Source organism: Penicillium pulvis (genome assembly GCF_028828015.1).
Source record: "Penicillium pulvis strain IBT 33274 chromosome Unknown contig_10_segment0_segment0, whole genome shotgun sequence".
NCBI lineage: Eukaryota > Fungi > Ascomycota > Eurotiomycetes > Eurotiales > Aspergillaceae > Penicillium > Penicillium pulvis.
The window spans coordinates 1,372,491-1,394,874 of NW_026643071.1; the positions used below are offsets into that span (position 1 = coordinate 1,372,491).

Sequence of the window (22,384 nt, forward strand, 5' to 3'; positions counted from 1 at the left end):
GGCCTGCACTAGCCCCACTCCCACTCTGCGGATCCTATTTATATTTACACATCAATAAGAGCTGTATGAATGGAAAGAATGAAATCTTTGTTTTTGGAAGAAAAAGGTGAGCAGGCCTAAATTGGCCCAATTAGCACACCATGACGGAGAGGTAGTCTGTCCAGTCCAGATTGATGCTCACATCGCTTGCATCAACACACTCGGTCATTCCTCTCGCCTTGAAGTCTGAACTGACTACTTCATGGATCTTGTTGAGGTAGTCCTTCTCTTCATGAACGTCAAATTGACCGGCATTGCTGATGTCAAGAGGTTCATCGGACATTGCATAAACAGACGAGGGAAGTATTAGGGCGCTGAAGACTGTGGGGGCGGGATCGGAGTGAATTCAGTGAAGGAATCAATGTCGTGAACGAAGAAAACAAGAATCAAGCTGCCTAGAAAATTGCGTGGGCAGATGCGGAGTACGAGATGGTAGAGACTATGCCATGGCTCCGACTCAGGTGTGGCATTATCTTTACACGTTCTTCAATAGTTGTTCCCAATGCATATCTGGAATGAAATATTGTTATATAATCTTCTAGTAGACTGGGGTATGTGGCTTAGTTCTGCTAGATAGGATAACACACATACGATCTACTAACTCCCTCTTTCAAGGTTCTCTAAGCCCCTTTTCCTACCTTACAAGTTGACCTGCTCTGGCCACAGATGTCATCACCGCCATTGCTTGGGTTTCTTTTTGATCTTGACCTTGCTCTATTGCTTCCATTACCAGCTTGCTTCTAGCAGCCAGGGTAGCTGCGAAGCTCTTGATTGACGTGGACTGAAGGATCTCCAAAACCTGTACGTTAACATGCATCTCTCTGCTAATCCAGCTCCTCAACTCGACTGCAACCAAAGAGTCTGTACCTAGATCCGCGATAGACTGGGAGTGAGATATTTCTTCTGATTCTATGGCAAGCAGCCGCCGTAGACGAGAGGCCAGAGCATCAGCAATGACCGTGATAGCCTCGTGAAGAGACTTTGCAGTAGCAATAGACTTCGATATGTCCTGCTCTTGTATGGCGACGGAATCACCGCTTATGCGGCGGGAAGACAATAGATGCCTAAATTTCGGATCTAACAAGTGCTGCATCACGGCTCCATTATTTTTTGAGTGGTCATATCGTAGTCCCAGCACAGTTTGAGCATCCTGGGACTCGGTCGCAGGCTCTTGGATGGCCTTATTGATCATTCGGAAGACCTGGTCTAACTCGACTGGCACATATCCCTGTTCCCTGAGGAATTGGACTGCTTCAGGGTTTTCGGCTACGTAGCCTGCGGACTTTATCATACCCAAATCAATTGAATGAGCCCGTAATCCAAGACTGATACGATGACGAGCTAGCGCGTCCTGGAACGTGCAACCAGATGCGTAGTTGGCTTGACCGGTATTGCCAACAATTCCAGCGGCCGATGATAGTAGAATAAAGAAATCAAGTGGCTGAGAGAGAAATGCTTCATGTAAATTCTGTGAACCGATAGTTTTTGGTTCAACTGCATCGAAGTATTCCGCATGAGACATGTTCTCCAGCAGGCAGTCCTGAACAAAGAGTCAATAAACTTTGCTTCTCGTGTAATTTATGAGCGCTTACCTTGAGCACCATGGCTGCTTGAATCACACCGCGGATTGGAGGCATCTCTTCCGATGCTTGCTGGATTGCGATTTTGAGTGAACCCTCATTTACAATGTCACAGATATAAATGGCGAGTTTGACTCCCATCTCTCTCACCTCCGCTGCCCAATCTTCCAGCACAGCACCTCGTAAGCCAAAACGAGTCAGAATGACGATGTTCCTGGCTCCTGATTGACACATCCACTTGACGATGGCGCGGCCCAGGCCTCCGAGACCACCAGAAATCATATAGGAGATGTTCCCTGCGAACTGAACTGCAGGAACGGGCCTTGGTACCACCTGGAATTTGGATTAATGAATGCACCAAGCACCTGGGACTTGGAGGAGGACAAACTTTAAATCGACTACCCTGTCTGCTATTTATAACGACTTTTCCAATGTGCTTTCCCGTCTGCAGCGTCCTGAATGCAGATTCAAGCTCGTTTGGCTCAAATTGCGTGATAGGATGAACAGATTTCAGGGCACCACTTTCTCGGAGGCAGAATACTGATGACAACAGCTGTGCAAAGAGACGTGGATTTTGTTTCAGAACCTTCGTCATGTCAACAGAAAAGAACGAGATGTTCTGTTGCATGAAGGATGTGTCCATTCTAGAATTTTGCAGAAAGTCTTGAATACCGATCTCCACAAACCGGCCGAAGGTTGCAAGGCATGCATGGGATTCGCGAGCAATGTCACCAGTTAAAGAGTTCAGCACGACATCAATACCACATCCTCCTGTCGCTTTCTGGAGACGTGCCAAGAGTCCAATTGAGCGGCTGGAGAAAATGTGATCGGGCAGGATATGGTACTCTTTCTGCAAGAAACTTGCTTTCTCATCATTTCCCACAGTGACGAATATCTCTGCACCAATATACTGAGCTAGCATGATGGCGACTTGCCCCACAGCCCCTGCTGCACTGTGAATGAGAACCTTCTCACCTTTTTGTAGATGCGCAAGGTTAACCAGTGCATAGTAAGCTGTGGTGTAAGCAACAACCAGCGAAGCCCCTTCCTCAAATGAGGTGAGGTCGTCCAAACGATGCACCCCGGCTCCTTTCATCCGTGCAATCGAGGAGAAACCTGTGGCTGACCAGCCGCAAACTCGGTCACCAACCTTGAAAGAGTCCCGAATATCGGATCCCACGGCTTGTATGAAGCCGCTACATTCACCTGTCATGAGAGAAGCATTTCCAAACTGACCCAAAGCAATCATGAGATCTCGGAAGTTCAATCCAGAAGCTCTAACCTCCACAAATACTTCATCTGCAGCGGGACCCGCATTAAAGATTTGCTGTTCATGCCACTGCACGCTGTCAAGTTTTCCAGGCGAGGCAACTTCCAGAGTCAAATTAGATTGTGCTGGATTGAACTCTACCTCCTGTTCGGGCCTGGTTACAGAGCCTGTGAGGTAGCCTGCAGTATCCTCATCATTAACGAGGCGTGGAATAAGCAACTGTCCGTTATGCTCAATGTATTCAGAATCATCATCTGTATTCTGACCTCGGAAAATGTCTTCGCAGAAGCCACGAATGATATCCCCTGTTGCTGAACATGATGTACTATCTGGGTCAGTCTTCAGTGTGATGAATCGCATACCACTGTTTTCTGACCGGGCCGTTCTCGCTAATCCAGTGACAAGCGCATTTTTAGGGTCATGGTTAGTGAGCCAAATGATCCCAGCCGCGTGTGCCAGTATTTTTTTCACTTGATCAAATTGTATTTTGTCACAAGAGTAAAGCAGAGGCTGCACCATCTCTGAAAGGAAGATGCAAATTTTTCCCTGTGGCTCACACTCAGTTAGCGTGGTTTCGTGAGCAACGCCATCGCCGAGGATGTTGTATAAGGACTCGGAAAGCTCATCCACGTGTTGAGAACTCTCGGAACTGGTGATGATTTCCACACCATACTTTGAGCCTTCTGAGATTTTTGGTTGGGCCTTAGAGATGATAACCTCGTACTGTGCGAACTCATCGATTTCGTAGTCAGGAATATGAGTGTCAACTCCGGAGAAGCCTGTTTCTTGCAGGACAGAGTGCCATTGGGGAATGTCCAGACAAGGGCTAACCACTCGGCCTTCCTCACGACCTGTGACTTTGCTTAGCATCTGGTAAGTATGATCAGTAAACTGGATAAATAACTTACCCATCCACCATCCCGGTAACGTGCCAAATATCATTTGGATGTAGACCATAGGTTTGGGAATCTCAAGCAGGAAGAGCCTTCCATTTGGCTTGAGCAGTTTATGCACATTGAGCATGGTTTCGTGAATGCTTCTTGTGGCATGTAGGACGTTTGACGCAATAACAAGATCGTATGAGCACTCATCAAATCCTTGCTCCACCGGGTTTTTCTCGATATCAAGCTTTTTATAGACAATAGCTGAGCCCCACTGCGAGAGCTTCTTATGGGCGTTTTCAAAAAACCCAGCAGAAATATCTGTGAAATCATATTGGGAGAATTGGCCATGCAGCGATTCAAGCACCGCTTGTGTGGCACCTCCTGTACCTGCACCAATTTCAATTACCTTCATATTAGGATCTTTCCGGCTTAGGATATCCACGTATGTTTGCATTGTGCTGTAGCATCTTCTGATTGAGTCCTCCTGGTAGAATTCATCGAGGAGACCGCCTGCCGTCATGAGTTCAAGAGGCTCAACTTCACCTAAGATGATCCGACTTAAATTGCTGCCGACCCGATAAACCATTAACCCGGTAGAGCCTAGAGATTCAACACGAGCTTGGAAGTTGGCATTATTGGCAAGGGGACGGATAGAGTCTGCATCAGCTACTGAAGCTTGCATCCAATCATACAAAAAGCGATGATGTTCAGCTGAGCCTTCCGATATCTCCTTGTCCCTCAATGTCTCTAGTGCCCTTTCCATCAAGATCAAGCATGCCTCATGGATCAGTTTGAAGTGTGTCGATGGCTTACTCTGAGAAAGTTTGGACATGGCGACCCTCTTCAAAGCCCCGTCCATTAGCTTGTCGATGTCTTCGATGTAGTGAATTTTGTGACAGATCTGCCTCGTTGATTCTTGATCATCCATTATAGCAGCACTATTCAACGCAGTGTAGGAGAGTCCCTCGATGAGTATCTGGGTTGCACCTCCTGCATTTGTGACTGAAGCATGTACTTTGCATTTCCTCGGCCCGTCGGATGTGGTCTTCGAATGGGCGCGGAGTTCTTCTCCATGAACATGCAGGATATCTCCGGCAATTGTGATCATATCGCAGTGTACTGGGACCATTGCAGAAAGGAGCGACCCGGAGGCATCTAATGCCGCGAGGGGAACTTGAAAAACACTGTCGAGCGTCGCGGGATGTAGCATTTGTGGTAGTTCATAGCCCTCAGTCATGTGTTTGGAAGTATCGGGTACTTTGATAGAGGCAAAGGCCTCGTGGTATCCTGTTCTGACATCTTGTACATTCTTGAAAGGTGGCGAAAATTGATAGCCAAGATCAGTGAGCTTTTCATAGAATCCCAGAAAGTCTTCGGTCTGGCGATGGTCGACGTCATTCGTAATGATACTCTCAAGGGTGTAATCTTTCTCGAATTGAACAGACACAAGACCTTGGCAATGCTCACTCCATGTACCATTGTTTGAGTAGGAGCAGATGAGGAACTCCTGCCAGCTTGAGGAGTTCTCGTGTTCAGACACCCTGTAGGGGCGTAACTTGGTCACCATCTCAATGCCATCCGAATCATCCGGCACGACAAGAGCCTTGGATATGTTCACACCCTTGAGTCTAAACAAGGAGATCTTCTTCCCTTCATCATTTTTCCGATAGATGTGTTGTTCGAGACATGCTTGAAGTATGACCGCTATGTATCCTGCTGCAGGGTAGATGATTTGTCCACCAAGAGAATGTCCCCGAATCCACGGAAGTTCGATTGGTCTGATAATGTGACGCCAGCTTGGTTCAAGGTGATTCCAATCCATTGACGGGACACCAAGAAGCTGATGGCGCGGTTGCGATCGCAGCCGGTAGTCTGAGCTCAATCGGGACTCTGCCCAGTATGTGGTGGAGTGATCCCAGGGATATGCTGGAAGGTCTGACAGGGCGATTAAATTCGAAATGTGGTCACGAGACTTTGTTAATTCATCAAGATTGAGAGGGTAATTCTGCACAAATAGCGCACCGGCAAGGGTAAGGACTGTCTTAGCTCCGTCTTCCTTGCGTATCAAGCTTGGTTTGTACTCCACATTTGCGGCAATATTGGAGGATCGGATGGTCTGCTGGATAGCTCCTCTGAGAGCGGAGTGAGGTCCAATTTCCACAATGGTATTGATAAACGGCCCGTCAAGATCCGAAGTAATCTCCGTATGGTGGCTGCACATTGCCATGATTGCTGCGGAAAATTTCACTTGAGACAGCAGGTTCTTCACCCAGTATTCGGGGTCTAGTTGAGACCCTTGGAGGGGACAACCGTACACAGAAGAGAAGAATGGAACATTGGACTCCTGTGGATTTATATCCCGGAGGGATTCGTAGTATTCTGTCGCAATGGTTTCCATATGATGTGAGTGGTAGGCTGTGTCGACATTAAGCTTCCTGGTAAAGTGGGATGAGCTACTCAGAGCCTCTTGAAGATAATCAATCGCGTTCTCATCTCCGGAGATAGTCACACTAGAAGGGCTGTTGATACAGGCCACCACAGCTTTGCCCATTCCGATAGGCATCGCCGTGATGTATTCTTTTACTTTCAATTCGGAAGCATTGGTGACTAACATTGCTCCTGGACAAGTATTTCGTTTTGTAGCTTGTGTGGCACACAGTCCCCGAAAATATGCCACCAACATTGCGTCGCGGGCGGACAATACGCCGCATGCATATGCAGCAGCTATCTCACCAGATGAATGTCCTGTGACTGCTGCAGGCCTTACTCCCCATGAGGATAGCAGATCCGTCAGTGCAATTTGTACCGCGGTACAAATAGGTTGTGAATACTCTGCCTGATAGACAAGACTTTTCTGACTATCTTTAAGTAATTCCTCTGCTCAGTCTTTAGCCAGACTATTCCAGCGATATTGAAGAGATGAAGCAGGGAGATCTTTCTCACCTGTAAGCGACCAGGATGCACCAAACGAGATGAGATATTCGTCGGCCCTCAATAGAGATGATTGGAATGCTGAGTAGTGCTGAAGAAGCTCCCTTCCCATTGTCGGCCATTGAGCACCCTGGCCAGTAAAGCAAAAGCCGAGACGATCTTCTGCGCTCAATAAAACTGCCCGTGTTGAGATTTTGGCAGTTTCAAGCGCTTGAACAAGCTCTTGTAGTGATGATGCCACAACCGCAATACGCCTTGGGAGGTGGGTGCGTCTCAGACATAGCGTATATGATAAGCTATCTAGCACATCAGCCTCAGATTTGGAGCATTTCTCGACATAAGATGCCAGGTTCTGTATCATTCTCTGAAGCACCTTCTCATTTCTAGCGCTGAGCACAAAGAGTCGATAGCTACGTGAGACAGGAGACTTGGTCAAGTTGTTGGAAATAATACTGCCGTTCTGGAGGTTCAACCTGACACAAGAGTCTTCAGAACACAGAGTCCTTGGAACTGAGTTATCACCAAGTAGCGTCAGGTAACTGTCCGCGGCGTCCAGAATAGCATGACAATTGGTTCCGCCGTATCCAAAGGCGTTGACACTGGCTCGCTTGTACGTTGAGTTCGGCCAATTCATCGTTTTGGTAGGGACCTAACAAGCAAATTGGTCAAAGTTAGACGGATTGTGAGGCTCTTTCTTTCTGCTTACCATCATATGCCATTCTTCCAAATGGATCTTGGGATTAGGCGACTGGAAGTCGTGATTTGGTACAATCACCCCCTTCTCGAGCATTAATGTGACCTTGATCAGGCCTGCCATACTCGCGCAGCTTTCCAGATGCCCAATGTTGGTTTTCACGCTACCCACAATCAATGGGTCCTTTTTGGAATGCAATTTGGCAAGTGTTGACGCGATAGCCTCAGCTTCCACCGGATCTCCGGCGGGCGTACCTGTTCCATGGGATTCGCACTATGGTTGCATGAGTCAGCGGGGAGGTGCATGGGTGTCCTGTTATTGGAGGTGGGCTTCAACTTGCATAGGCCGTCAGCGACATATCGAGCTCAGCATTGTGGTAAGCACCACGAATCATGTCAATCTGGGCTTTTGTCGAAGGCATCGTGATACCCGGGGTGCGTCCATCTTGGTTCGCGAAGGTACCCCGAATGATAGAGCGAATAGGATTGCCATCTCTCAGTGCATCATCAAGGGGTTTGAGGAAAATAGATGCGACGCCCTCGCCACGCCCATAGCCATTTCCTCGGGCATCAAACGTCAAACACCGACCGTTGTCTGACAAAAATCTGTTCCACGTCAGAAATGTGATGATTTACTTGAAACTCATGGGATTGGGAATATGTACCCCAGATTGCTCATTCCGACCAGAAGTTCAGGGTCTAAGATGAGATTGGCAGCAGAAACAATGGCTTGGGAGCTTTCACCGCAGCGTATACTCTGACATGCCTGATGCAAGGCAACCATGCTGCCGGAAGACCCAGTATCCAAGGTCATCGACGGACCCCGAAGGTCAAAAAAGTAAGAAACTCTGTTGGATATCAAGGCGTCTCCCGTGCCGAGAGCTTGGTATTTAGGTATTGCTTCTGGATCTCGAAGCACAATCGAAAACCAGTCTCGGTTGTATGTGTTAGCAAATACAGCTGTTTTGCTACCAGCAAGAGAGGACATGGTAATTCCGGCACTCTCGATGGCCTCATAGACACTCTCCAGAGTATGGCGCTGCTGTGGGTCCATTGCCTTTGCCTCGGTAGCGGATATGCTGAAGAATGGGGCGTCAAACTCGGCTAGATTCTGCTTAATGAAGTGAGCACCAATGGGATTGAAACTGCCATTTTGTTCTCTCTTGGGATGGTGATGAGCCGCCATGTTAAAGCGAAAACCGGCATCTGAAGTCCAAGCACTGCGGCCATTTTCAAGAAGCTCCCAGAACTTTTCTGGGGAGCTTGCATCCCCAGGAAATTTACAAGACAATCCAACAATGGCGATAGGGATATCTGCTCCAAATACTCTGTCTGGATGGTTCTCCCCAGTGGGATTGATGTTGTCTGAACCTTTCTTCATTCTAGCAGATGAATTTATCATTTACAATGATTTTGTGAACTTCAAATAGCTTAAAATTATGCTCAACAGAGTCAACACCATATTTGTGTAGAGGCTAAGGCCTTATATGCATTGAAATTCACAATGTGTATCTACGATACCTAGACCTCGAGATATGATCATCTCGAAAGGCGTGAGACTTCCTAAATGGGAATTTGATGCATCTGGACGAAGCTCCCGGCCTTGAGTGATTGCTGACGGGATCATCGCATCTGCCGCAATATAGACTGATCCTAGAAACTTTGTGCCGACCTCGGACCTTTCTCCCTGGCTATCTATGAGAAATCTCTGGTTCTAATTGGCCGCAGTGTTGTATAATTAGATGAATCTTCAGGTCGGGTCTTGGCGCCACACGGAGCGCGGCGGATTAGGTTTGTTTGCTACACTAACGATATGACTGCAGAAGCATCTTGTTTGAAACAGAAATTTGATACGTGGAAAGGTTACGCGGGTCAATTGCTGACTGCATTTGTAATCATTTTACCGTAGCCAATATCCTCTATTTCCTCTCAACCTTTATTAGTTTGAATTTGGCAAATGATGTTATATTGCGGTCGGCTAATTTTTCCTCGCTGTGGATACGTCGGCTAGCAGTCAACAAAGTGCCAATTTCCCGTAGTATTGCAAGTTTAAATGTTTGAGACACTTTCCTTATTACTCTTCTATGCTAGTACGTTACCCCCAGGCTGAATACCCTTTGGGCATCAACTTCATGGATCGAGCCAGGGCAAACCGCGCCTGCCTCTGATGCAAATAAAGGACAGTTCCTCCAATCTCCTCGCCTCCACCTCCCATTTCAGTGGTTGCATTGTCATTCCCGACCGGAAGAATAGCCAATACGATTACATGTTAGCTCTGACTCGTTACAAGGCAGATCATGCAAGGGAGAAAAGAGTGGGAGAAGGATCAGTTCCAAGCTTACTTCCTAGAGCAATGACATTCACTCTACCTGGCATAGAATCAAAAAGCTCTCCACCCTTCAGTCAAGTGAGTGACAGCAGCTTTTCTTATTGTATAGGCCATTCCCGCTTGAGGCCACGCCCGATAGAAGCTGAGAAATAGAGCTGGCGACCAATATCTGCGCTGATCTGCTTAACGTTCCCTTTCCGGTTGCCTTTGTCAAGGAGACTCAATAAGGTAATCGTAGTGTAATAAGTCAGTCACATCGACGTTGTAGATCTCTGCTCAATCGTCGAAGAACCGCAGAGAGCCTCCGCATCTCCTCTATACTGGGCATGTTGCCTCCTTCTTGAGAAACCAATCCATGCTACTTTGGCCCCTGGATTCCGGATTTGGCAATCAATCATTGTATATCTACAGGGGCCGCTGCTTCTATGGATGGGTAGTCACAAGCGGCATTCATTCACCTCGGGGGCGTAGTTGTCACGGCAATTGATTGCGAGGATCTGTTGCTGGCCAGACAAGGCTGGACGTAGTTCCGTCTACTGCAGGAATTTACTCCCTCCGGGCGGATATGGGAACTAATGAATGCTGTATTTTAAAGACACTACATGGAGTCACACTGTGTGCGAGAATAGAAATGAATTATCTTAGACATGTTTCGCTATCCAATTTTTTCTACTTTATCCCTGCAATCCAATTATATCCTACTCAGGATATGGTGTTAAGGCAGGTCAAATAGATCAGACAGCAAACTTACCGACTGTGACGACGAGTCGGCTCTACCTCCATAAGAGTCCGTGCTTCAAACCCAAATTCAGTTATTTTTGTGCTTGTAGGTCATGCAAAAAACAAAAACATACAACAGTCAGGATTCGCATGTGGTCACCCACCATACTACTAACTAACCGGCGTGTGGCTTAAGTACGGCTGAGCGGACGGGAAGCCCTGTTCTCCACACCCTATGGTCGTATGTACTGGGTGTATTTCCAGAACATACTACATACTTCAATCCAAAGAGCTCTCCACACTTGTTCCATATAAGGAATAGGTAAGTGCCGCTTTAGTCGCACGACCGGGGAGAAGCGGACCAACAGCACACACCGTAGCATTTAGCAAGCAGTTGGGTGCCACTCTCTTTCATATCTACATATATTATTGCTCCTCAAAAATGCTGATCTGCGGACTGTGATCATTATACTTTTCTCTAGAAAGTATATCCTTCATAATCTCAGTAGTGCGTAGCCTCGGTCCTAACCTGGTGGGAGAACGGAAACGATATTTCTACAATAGCATTACCATTACCGGGAAACCCAACTTATCTAACTAGCTTAGTTCAGCTTAGTTATGGGCTTAGCAAAAAAGCGAAGAAGAAGCAATTGAGAAAGGTAGCGCCAAGCTCCAAAGCGCGAAACCTTTAGATGATCGTTGCGATTATATTAAAAATTAAGATCGGGTTTTCTTTTCTGACCCGAAAGCGCGCCCAGCTCTTGATTCTCGTGGATTGTTAGGATAATATAAGCACTGACTGTATTGCTTTATCAAAGCTAGTTATTCGTGTGCATGACCTCTTGAGTGAGTATGCTATTATCAAAATAGGGTGACTAGCCTACTGTAGAGGGTCTTGGCAATGTCTTAGATCTAGTGAAGATTTTGCTTCTTAGCTCCCAAAAATCCCAAATCACACTTTGCGCTTAACAGGCAAACCCACCAAGAATTAGGCAGCAGTCGGAAAGGAAAAACACAGGATCTCGCCATCTTTAGACATGAAACAGTAACCGCCTACATGGCCAGTCAGGCCGTTTTAGAATAACTAAATACCCCCTATGACCATCCACAACACGTATCATTTGATTTTACAGCATCAATAACAGCTTATCTTAAATTTACTATAGTGATATATTCTAGTGTGTGATAAAAAGGCCGCAGCTTATTTAGCCAGAGACTTTATTACTAAAAGGTACTAGTAATTTTAGGCTCGAGGTGCTATCGCGTATATTCACCAGAGGAATGTAAGATATGACCATAACAGCAGAGGTCCTGAAATAAAACACAATATTATGGAAGGCAGTTCATCATGGCCGGGTGGAGCATAATATAGAAGGGAAGAGTGCGTGATAAGCGTGACTAATGACGCACCCGTCACTTCATCTATATAATATTAGTCGTTGATATAATAAAATTGTCATCGATACGCACAAAGCTTATGGCGAGGAGTTTCAGTCCATAAAACAGAGATGATCAAACAAATCGCAAGAATGTTAGAGAGTGTGCCGATTCCTATGATAATTTAGACAATGCTTTAAAGCTATAGGCTTCCTTGGCGATGACGTACTCCATTAAACCAGTGGCCCTGGCTGCCTTGATTCAATCTTTTGAGGGCGGGTAGCTTTTCTTCTCATGATGGCTGAAAATTATGGTTGTGATATTATAATAGTCCAGGGGGATATCATGCGGTTTTATCTAGCCCCTCTTGGCATTTATTGTCTACCCAGCCTGGCCCCCAAATAGCCTGGTCCACATTTGCGGGCCGCTGACTTGTTAGGGGACATGAATACTTTTCAGACTGCTGGATCTAAGCATTTTTTAATGACAAGATTACAGACAAGTATCATTGTATCAAGAATGTGAATATGAAGGCTTTAAATAAAGCAAGCTGTTCCGTGTGTACGACGCGATGACCCACACAAAGGCGCGGAGCTCGATTATGAAGATTTGCTGCAGTTGACACCTGGCTGAGTAGAAGCGGTACTAGGAATGATATCTAATCAGATGGTGGATGTATTACGGAGTAAAGGTTCGCCACTATACTAAGGTGAAAAACCTCGGAGATATCTACGAGGGGTAATATGTAAAGCAAAGGAGGGATCCATAGTTGATATAGTGGCACTAATCATCATTTATTGTAAGTCCATTTTGCTCGTAGGGATTCCATATCGATTTCAGGTCCAGTCTGCCCTTCAAGATCATCAATCTTCCGTCCAGCTTTTCGATGATCCTTTGATCTCATCGATAGCCGCCGCAAAAGTCGCTGGTTTAAAAGAGTTTCATCGGCTAATGCATCTTCTGGCATGATTGGTGGGCCTCGTGTACTTTTGAGTGCTGTCCGGATAATCTGCAACTTTGTAGGAATTAAGTGGCTAAGGACGCACCATAATACGCCAATTGTGATCAGAAGAGCCACCGCCGCTGTAGCGATCATGTAAACCAGAACGCTATGATCGGGTGCATTGCTCATGCTGAAGATACTAACAGCAAGTCCCACTGGTAGAAAGAATACGGTGACATAAGTGAAGAGGGTGATATTCTCTGCTTCCTTGAGCGATTTTTTAGATCGGATGGCGTCTTGGGCATTAGTTACCAACGCGATTAGGAACTCAATGCGCGCGGCTGTTGCTTTGATCTCTCGAACATGGTCCTCAAAGTGAACCAGCTTCTGCTTAATGGACTTCCGATATTTCTGCTCATCCATTCTTGTCCAGCGTGGTCGCGATCGGCCTTGAGAGCTCTCTCGGGAATTCCATTGCTCAATCAAGCCTTGCAGATTGGTAATGTTATTCTTCAAAATAACCAGAAGCTGGAAGATTTCCCGCAACTCCCCTGGCTTGCGATCTTCGAAGCTGTCTCTGGAAAAGTATTTTTCTCCCGCATCCGACGTGGTCGACCGAGGACCTTGTTCGATGCGCCGTAAAATCGAATCCATGCTACTAGACACCTTTTTCAGAATGCGATTGATGAAAACCAGCTCCAAAACCTTGCGTTGCTGCCAATTTGCACTTTGGCTGCGATCGTAGTCATCAAGTGGCGGATAATTAGCAAGCTCTGTCGCGTCTGCAAAATATTGAATAATATGACACGTCCAGTAGCGATCAAAGAAATCGCCCACGATACGAAAGCTAATTACAGCATCAATGAGATAGGTATCACTGCCGAACAGGCCACATTCTTGCGATTTCAGTTGTCGCACGCAATGGAGGTCTGCAGGGAGTGTCTCGTCTCCATTGGGCCTATACAGCTGGAAAAAGCGGAAATGAACTTCGGTCACCCAACTATTGACCACGGCCGCGGTATCATCATAAAAGTAGTTCGCATGCACTTTGGCATGTCGATCGAAGAATTGCGCCATGTGTACTCGCTCGAGCTCGGGTGATGCCAGGTAACACATGGTAGCGACCGTGTAGTCCGGAGCTCTGAGGTAAATCAAGCGCTTTTTGCTGGTCTCAGCACTCCGCGATTCCCGGAGTCGATTCCATAAGTCTATATAGGTGGGACAATCACTTGTTATGGACTTCTCCTCGACCGACCACTTTCGTTGCTTTCGTCCCCTACGGATATCGTCGACTATTACATAGCAGTCCGAAGCACGCGTCGAAATGCTTGATATCTGGTAATTCTCGACGATTCGCCTAAAGTCTCGATCTTTCAATGTTTCTTGAATCACCCCACGCGCTTCTTCTTGGATCGTATCAAAATCTTGCTCAGTTGCCGGTGGTGTAAAGTCCAGAAAGTCGGGATATTTATACACCCATTCTTCCGGTACATCGACGATATTGCCGAGTTCGACGAGCCTGCCGTATGGAACTTGACGTTTCAATGTTCTTTGGACTGCAACTGCTCGCCCGTCCGTTTGAAAATCAATATACCCTTGTACGGCAGTAAAATTGGTGTCCGGGATGGGGGACAGATCTGTTGGCTGGCCTTGTGAAGGTAGTTCTCGTTCACTAACAAGCGGGATTCTGGGCCCTGCTCTTGATGATCCAGGATCAATATCTGCTTCTCCAGTGACTTCAGGCTGGTCCGGTTTCACTTTCACAATGGTACGCAGAATAATGTAAGGGATTTCAAAGCCGACGTGAAAATAGAAATCACGGAAGAGCTCACGGTCGAAGAGAACGGGCTCCTTGCTGAAGTCGTCAAGCTGGCCAGGAAACAGACCATTTTCGGAAGAGGAGTTGAGAATAATTTGTGTTGCATGAGTAAACATCTCAGTTGGCGTAAAGCTTCGCTCGAGCTGATGGCCTTGCTTGGCCATCTCCATCGCCAGACCGTAGCGCAGAGGGTTGTCCCATTGGGATTCATCATTTCCTTCATCGTGTAAAACCTGCGCACTGACCAATTGTTTCCAAATTTCTTCTTCTCCTCTGAAGAAGCCCCAATCAAGTCCATAGTAAAGGATGGTATCCCGCGAATGAAATAAAAATCTTGTCTCTCGGGAGGTTCGGGTGACACTCAGCATGCGCTTCCGTAGCACATCGTTCTCAAGCGTAAAACGTCGCAGATTCTGTCTGCGCAGCTCCTCTGCTGTGAAATTCAACATTGGGCCTGATGTTGACTTCCGCGCTCCACGATGAGGTAAGTGATCAGCTATTCGAAGAAAGTCTTTTAGAGTTTCGTTCGGCATATTCTGTAGTGTTTCTTTGACATGCTGAATTAGGTATTCCAGATTATTCAATGCCTTCCAAATCCACACGTGGTCACTGAGACGATACAATGGAAGCTCCGAGTCGGCCAGATGTTGCCATGTTGGTGTGAGATGATTCTTAGTCTCAATAAGCTGGCGAAACCACGTCACCGCAAAGTCACCCAACCAACTGCACACAGAAAGTAGATCCTCTATATCATTAAATACCCGAAGGTATTCTGTGGCTTTGATAATGTGACTCGGCATGTTCATAGGCCCATCGGGCGGCAGATCTGTCTCTTCTGATTGATTCATGATCCTGCCCTGGATGCTGATATTAGACGAGCATGCCTCATCGCTGCTCAACTGTGAGACCCACTCAAGATGTCCTTTGCATGTCATGTGAATTTTCTCGCATAGTTCTGGTGCATCTGAAAGTACACCATGCATCTCCAACATAAAAATGAATGCAAAGCTTGAGTATATTATCAGCTTCAAGAAACGCAACTTCCAATCAGAAATGTACTCACTAGCTTCCTGAGACACTAACTCGATGATCACCAAAGTCACCACATGTAAGAGCTATGGGACCTATATGATCTTGGATTGATGCACTTCGATGAAGAACATCCTCTTTGCCATCAGGTGCGCTGAGCGTAATCATTGGGCCTTGAAAATCTCTTGGGGGTTCTGGGCTGAATTCAGAATCGGATTTCAGACTTTCTTGATCCTGAACCGTAGTTCTGTAGAGAGGAGTGCCATCCTTTTGATCAGGTGTTGTGAGTGTTATGACTGGTCTGTCATTTTCCACAGTGACAGGCACTGATGAAGACTCGAAATCCAAATTAGGTTGTTCGGCAGTTGGAATACTGCAGACCGAAAGTATATGTTCAAGGTTGCGACGGAGAAGCCAATTTATCTCTGGGTTTGAAGCAGAAGGCCTAGTGGTTGTAACAGATTCCGGTTGAGGGTCAAATTTCAGGTCGGTGCTTGAAAGGATGAAGTTCCGCCAGTCCTCCTTGGCTGTACTCATCTGGATTTTGAAAGCCACGGCTATTTCAACTGTATTCCTCTTCTTGAAATTATGCGTGATTGGGATCGGCTTTATTGCTCCTCCTTCCTTTTGTAAATTCAATTCTTGCGCGATCCCATCTTTGAAAACCCCGATTAGCACGCACATGCGTTCTTTTTCGACCCTCAAGTCTGGACTATTTTCCATGGCAACCATTCCGTAGCCATGGGGTGCCCTCAGAAAATCTACTTGCAGATTATTTCGTTTCTCCAGATAGTCCAAATCTTGCATATGACAATTGGGGTTCAGTTGCATATTCAAGGGCTCGAAAGATAGATACTCGTTCGTGATCTGGGTTTGCTGGACGACCACATTGTTCTGACACCATAACCTCACAGTGACCATGAATCGCTCATTGGTGCTATATGAAATGACTGGCCAACGGTCTCCCACAAACTCCACGCTCGGTGGCCGTGAGGATGCGGCGTTTAGGATTTGCAGGCCGAAACCGTTGGCCATAAGCTGGGCATTTTCTAGGAACTGCGATGAGCGCCAGTAGACATACCATGCCTCCGGATCATCGGGCATTCCCAGGCCAAGAATCCCCGACTGGAGGTGATCACTCGGTACAGGGCGACAAATACGAAGCAGGGAGCCGTATGCGCCTGCACTTGCAGTTGTACCCCGGTCACCGAAGGACACGTATGGGGCATGATGTCTTGTTGTGGTTTGTCGCGGCTGTTTCTTGTTATCAGACTGCAGAGTTGCTGCTCTGTGGAAAGGCGTCTCTAATCGTGGGGCTGCGGAGACTGGTTATTTCCTGCAATACCATTACCGGCAAATTCTGCCTCGGTACTTACGCTGGATTACATCGCGAAACCTTTTGTCACCTTCCTCTGGCAAGTCTATGAGTTCGATTATGGAGTTTTTCCCGGATGCCTCCATTCTGCGTCGGGGCAAGGAATAGCCATACGAGCTTGTCTGGGGGCGAGTGGGGAGAAACTACCTGGGACTTTTGCTTTTTCCGTAGTTTTCAGCTAACTATTCTGTTCTTGGAGATGATCCACTAATACTTTCCCCTTTACGCCAACCCGGTGCCTCTACTGTAGTAAGTACGACGGGCTGTTATTGGCTAGTCGATCTGGCACTACCCCGGCCCGGTGCGTCTGATGTCAGAAACTTCCACACGCACGTCCGACGCTTTATCTAATTGGGACACACCTTAGTTAGTTACCTTGTAGAGGCTTGGGTGACTAAGTAGGCTCACGCCCAAAACATTGCCTGAATCGGCCTTTTCACTAGCGTAAGCCACCATTAAGTGAGCGGACGGGAAGCTGTCCTCCCCGCCCTAGGTCGTATGTATGAGATCGTTGCTGGTTTGGCTGACGGACTTGGACTCTCTGTGCCGGATTGAGTTGCACGCGAATAGCATAGCCCTGTCAGAGAGCACTTGGGTATCTTTCAATATGGATCAAGTGTATAGAGGAATAAATGTCCTTGCCTTTGTTGCTTTATATTGTCTTCTGTCTACTTCGGTTGACAGTTTCGACCGCTGGTATTTTCATGAAGCCAGTCTCTCCACTTCCGGTCGCTCAGGATTGATCTCACGCGGGCCTCAAGCCACTCAGTGTTTCCCCAGAAGCCCCAAGACGCCTGGAATCTACACCAGTCAACCAGGGCCGTTTCCCAGTGTCGCTTGAACGTTTCCCATTCATACGGGTCAGCAGTCTTGTTTTGGAGGAGACAGGCGCGGTACCGCTCCAGCAGCTGCCTTTCTCCTTCACGCATGGTCAGTTTATTGGGTAAAGGTTCATGCCCATCAATAAGTATATGTAAAGGGACCGAGCACGTGAAAAGCTTGGCAAGGTCGCACACCCCAAGGCCAAGTCCGACGTATTGGAAATCAAAGAACGCCACGTCCTTTCCGTTAGTAGTCGTGAAAAGATTCTCCGACTTGACATCGCCATGAATATAAGACTCAAACGGCCTTCCACACGGTTTTAAGAAAAGTGCAGCCGTTTCGGCTACGGACAATGAGGTGCCTTCGAAAGTGCTGCACAGTGCTTCTGACCACTCCGAGTCGTCATCGACCAGGGAAGCGTACTCTGTACGTCGTGTCGCAAGATATGTATATCCTCCATTGAGCCATAAGCTACTCCCAGCCTTTTCTAGGCTCTGTCTTCTATTGAATTCCTCAAGGGGTGGCAAGAGATATTTATCAAGGGTATCCGGCTTCAACCCCAACGAGCGGCCGTGGAATCCCGCAAGCCAGTCTAGTGCCCCCTGTACTTGTGTGCGATTCAAAGCGCTCCTCTTTCCCCCAGCGACGGGAAACTTCGGGCGCAGATCAACCATAATAGTAGCCATCAGACCTCCAAGTTCCTTTTCGCCCTCACGGTCGTCATGCATGCCACGCGTCGAGGCAAGGCACTTGGCAACGCCAACATTGTCACCCAGCAGCGGTACCACATCAGTGTAGAAATATTGCTCCACCTCGTAGCTCAGCATTTTCCGCAGATGTCCTTCATCCCCATTTCTGGCGTTATTCCTTGGGGGTGATATGAGCTTCAGGACGAGCGGGTATATGGTCCCTGCGACGCCTGAGTCCAGCCCGCAAAGCTTGTCGAGTTTCCGAGCTGCGTTTTCGGTCGTTGCGCGGGCATTGATGGCACATATACGTCCATACCCTGCCCATAATGTCTGTAGGGTGCTGCACGAGACGAGTTCGAGAGAGTGCCATGATAGCATGATGGTTGCGACGCGTTCGGGGGAGTTGGCGGGGGGAGGAGCCATAGTGGCTGAGGATCTGGCAGGTCAATGACCTTGGGTACACAGGCTGGTAATGTGCCTTGGGGAGATATCTCTGCAGTTAACTTGGAACGCGAGACGTGAAGTGATGGTGGATCTGCAATGTTCTTATCAAGGTTATGTAAGCTGCCCCGCCGTCTCCTCAGTCTGCATTGCCAGTCGCCTTGACTTATACTGTATGATGTTGCCTGGGTTTTCCTCCTAATTGGCACTCATCGTCGGCGCTTCTTCCTGAATAAGTCCGTAAGCCGGTCCCGCTTATTTTTTTCAAACATACTTGTCTGCCCTCGGGCCCTCACCAGTACAGAATCTCAATGCTTTTCAATTTAGTTTCGTTCTACTCTTCGTCTGTCTGACTAAGATTGCTGTCTGTTGTGTATTTAGTGGAAGCTTTGCTTATCTCTCATCTTTCGGACTCACTGGTTCCTTTTTTTGCTGCCTGGGATGCTTCTATCAGGCCCCCGAATAGCTAGGTTGGCTTAAATGCCGTGTAAGCCTACATCAATGGATTCTTATACTCAGCAGTACGATTCCCATCACGGTCCCCCAACAGATTTGAACCTCAATCCTTACCATGGCTGCGAATGAATCAGTCACCAAGGGCTTTGTATCCAAGCGCCTGCTCTATCGTGCAGTGGAGGATTCAGACGAAGATAAAGCATTTTTCCAAAAAGAGTTCGAAAACGATCCTACCACTCAGGCACTCATGTCCCCAGCCCTCCAACGTCCCGCGAGTAAAAAGAACATCGAAAGCTTCATTAAAGACATAGAAGGATGTCTCCTTGGGGTGATTATTTGTCTTCGCCCTGAACGGTCTGAAGAAAGCTCATCTCCCAACAACGATGCTCAAACATCCGATCAAGCTTCCAAGGAAGCTAAACATGTTCCTATCGGTCTGCTAGCAATTTCTAACTGGGGCTCGGGCTTCAATCGCCATCGTCGTGCATCGTTGGGTTTGTCACTCAAAGAGGAATCTCGTGGTAAAGGGTACGGTCCTGAGGCGATTAATTGGGCGCTGGACTGGGCATTCCAATGTGCTGGGCTCCACAAGGTGTCTTTAGGTTGTTTTGGATTTAATCATCATGCCTTGGGGCTGTACCCGAGACTCGGCTTTGTGGAGGAAGGGCGTGAACGCGAATCTGTATTTTATCGTCGTGCTTGGTATGATGTGGTGTTGTTTTCTATGCTGGAGCATGAGTGGGAGAATTTAAGATCTAAGGGAAATTGAATGATATTCCGGTTAACGGACATCATTGGAGACATGACACATCTGGACATGCAATTTGGGAATTGGTAGATTAACATATAGAAATACATAACGTGATACCTATATAAGCAGGTATCTCTTTCACAAGTCATCTCTCGATCCCTGTTCATTAGATTCTATGATTATTCTGAGATAAGGGGAGTATCGAGAAATTAAGCAGTGGCTCTTCGGGGTTCGGGGAGCAGAACAAATTGAGATGCCGGAAGAGTGGTGAAGGGTTGAGAAGCCAGGGGATGGGAAAGAGAAATAGTTCTTAGTCCTTAGCACACTAGGGACTGATGTGAACAAGCAGTGATGCCTTCCCCTCTCCTTGACACTCAAAGCCCCACTGGGCCTTGCCGGCCGAACGTAATTCGTCGGTGGCCATGCTTTGTTGAGGTTGGCTTGGTATGCCGATAGTCGGCTTAGAGTTGCCAAGCACGCAGACTTAACGACAAACTTCCCCATCAAATACTAGCCTTTTTGCTACCCATACAAGGGCTAGTCGCTTCGCTTGTATGCCTTGAAGTACCAGCGGGCACACTCGGGTACGGGTCGCTTGGTGGACAAGTCTATTGGGCACATTGGAGCGGGCTTATCCATTGAAGTACTCATTGAATATGAGGGCCATTTTTCTGCACCTGGAATTCTCAGAATTCGTTTTGTCTCGGTTTTGTGAAAGCACGGGGACGGGTACCCGCGGGCATATGTATCCATGCCATCGCAAAGGCCAAGCGGATGGCGACTGGAATGCACATTAGCTCAACTCTTGCAGAGAGGACAGCCGACTGAGATCGGTGGGTGTAGGTCACTCGGCACATAGAGTTCTTCGTTTCGCAGAGAGGACAAGACTTGTCAATGGTGAGCTACTCGTCGTGAGCAAAAACGTCACTTAATGTCGGTGCTCCCATCCTCATTTGGTGGAAAGATAGTGTGGTGTCTCCGAAGACGTCGAGGCTGGAATTGGCGACAAGCCATTGTCTCTAGAGCACATCCCGCCTAAACGAGGAATGGTTGGTAGGCATTGAGTGTGGCGCGCTCGCTCAGCAGTGCTTTGCAAGGCGGGGTGGCCTAAGCAAAAGATTCAGCGCGACGGCAAATGCGGTGAGGTAGTGCAAGACGCGAGCGAGTGTTTGCGCCATGCCCCGCATACACGGGGATCAAGTCTTTCTTTTCTTGTCGTCTCTCTTTCTTTTATGGACCGATCACTCCTATCGACAACCTTCCTTATCCCAGGTATAACGAAAGACGTATGATATCCCGAAGATAAGCTAGGTACAGCAAGGGTCACATTATTTGATTGTGCATGCCGAATAGCCTTCATCTTATGGCAGAAGGTCAGAAATAGATACATGGCCATGTGGCACCTCCCCGGCTGGGACCCACGCGCGGAATCAATGACACAAACAGGAAAAAGAGGGATGTTGGGGCCGATCCTGTCAGTTTGGGGGCCAGTTCAACCTTGCATACAGTTTGGGTTTTTGACCCCCAGATGGTGCAGGTATGTATTGGTTTCTGCATCTGCTTACTAGTATGGGGGGCGGAAGTATACTTTCTAGCGCTTTGATTGGTTAGGAGACTCCGATCCTGAAGGATTGGGGCAAGCATTATGATTCCGGATTTTGTAAATGTGTAAACTGCGACGAAAATCTTTGAAATGCATGTTGCTATGAAAAAGGGGACACTGTTAGAACATGTTGTCACGGTTCAAGTAGGGATTTGATTTAAAAGTCACATTGGGGCCATATATCGAGAATGCCTGGAAGCGACTGGGATGTAGACGCGCAGGATTGGGAGGTTTAACGCGATGGCCCCAGTGCTCTCATAAATGAAAACCTGATCGTCTGTTGGGATGGGTGCGTGCCCATCTTTACAGGGTTGGTGCGTCAATTCTCGTGGCGGTGTACCTGTTGATCCTGTGGGGGCCGTGACATGCTAGATGTAGCTTACGCCTATCCAGTTGCTCGGTTCACGCAGAGATAAGAAATTGCTGGATGAACGACAAAAGTCGTCTGTTAATGTCTGATGCTTAATCATTGTCGCGATTTAGAATGGAATTATAAGTGCGATGCTAGAGTAGGTAGCATGGTTGCCACAATGGCACAGTCTTCGCCACGAGTGTTTCGATTGAATGGTGGCTTTTCGTCAGCAAGTAAGCAATACAAACCTTCTTCTAGAGGCCGTTTGAGGTTTTCTGAAA

At 47.4% G+C, this 22,384-nt stretch overlaps 4 protein-coding genes across 4 annotated transcripts; 1 reads left to right on the forward strand and 3 right to left on the reverse strand.

Moving 5' to 3' along the window:
• Positions 1-130: 130 nt before the first annotated feature.
• Positions 131-8,799, reverse strand: N7503_000551 (type I polyketide synthase; the record flags this gene model as incomplete). Its single annotated transcript, XM_057060112.1, has 8 exons — positions 131-296; positions 678-1,579; positions 1,632-1,952; positions 2,008-6,650; positions 6,717-7,353; positions 7,411-7,652; positions 7,783-8,003; positions 8,063-8,799. 8 exons carry the CDS (start codon positions 8,797-8,799, stop codon positions 131-133), a joined length of 7,869 nt encoding a protein of 2,622 aa, XP_056927035.1.
• Positions 8,800-12,613: 3,814 nt separating this feature from the next.
• N7503_000552 (uncharacterized protein) lies at positions 12,614-17,075 on the reverse strand (the record flags this gene model as incomplete). Its single annotated transcript, XM_057060113.1, has 3 exons — positions 12,614-15,593; positions 15,649-16,930; positions 16,991-17,075. 3 exons carry the CDS (start codon positions 17,073-17,075, stop codon positions 12,614-12,616), a joined length of 4,347 nt encoding a protein of 1,448 aa, XP_056927036.1.
• A 582-nt stretch (positions 17,076-17,657) lies between these two features.
• Positions 17,658-18,923, reverse strand: N7503_000553 (uncharacterized protein; the record flags this gene model as incomplete). Its single annotated transcript, XM_057060114.1, has 1 exon — positions 17,658-18,923. The coding sequence occupies one exon, from the start codon at positions 18,921-18,923 to the stop codon at positions 17,658-17,660; it is 1,266 nt and encodes a 421-aa protein (XP_056927037.1).
• Positions 18,924-19,512: 589 nt separating this feature from the next.
• N7503_000554 (GNAT family N-acetyltransferase) lies at positions 19,513-20,166 on the forward strand (the record flags this gene model as incomplete). Its single annotated transcript, XM_057060115.1, has 1 exon — positions 19,513-20,166. One exon carries the CDS (start codon positions 19,513-19,515, stop codon positions 20,164-20,166), a length of 654 nt encoding a protein of 217 aa, XP_056927038.1.
• Between the last annotated feature and the right edge of the window lie 2,218 nt (positions 20,167-22,384).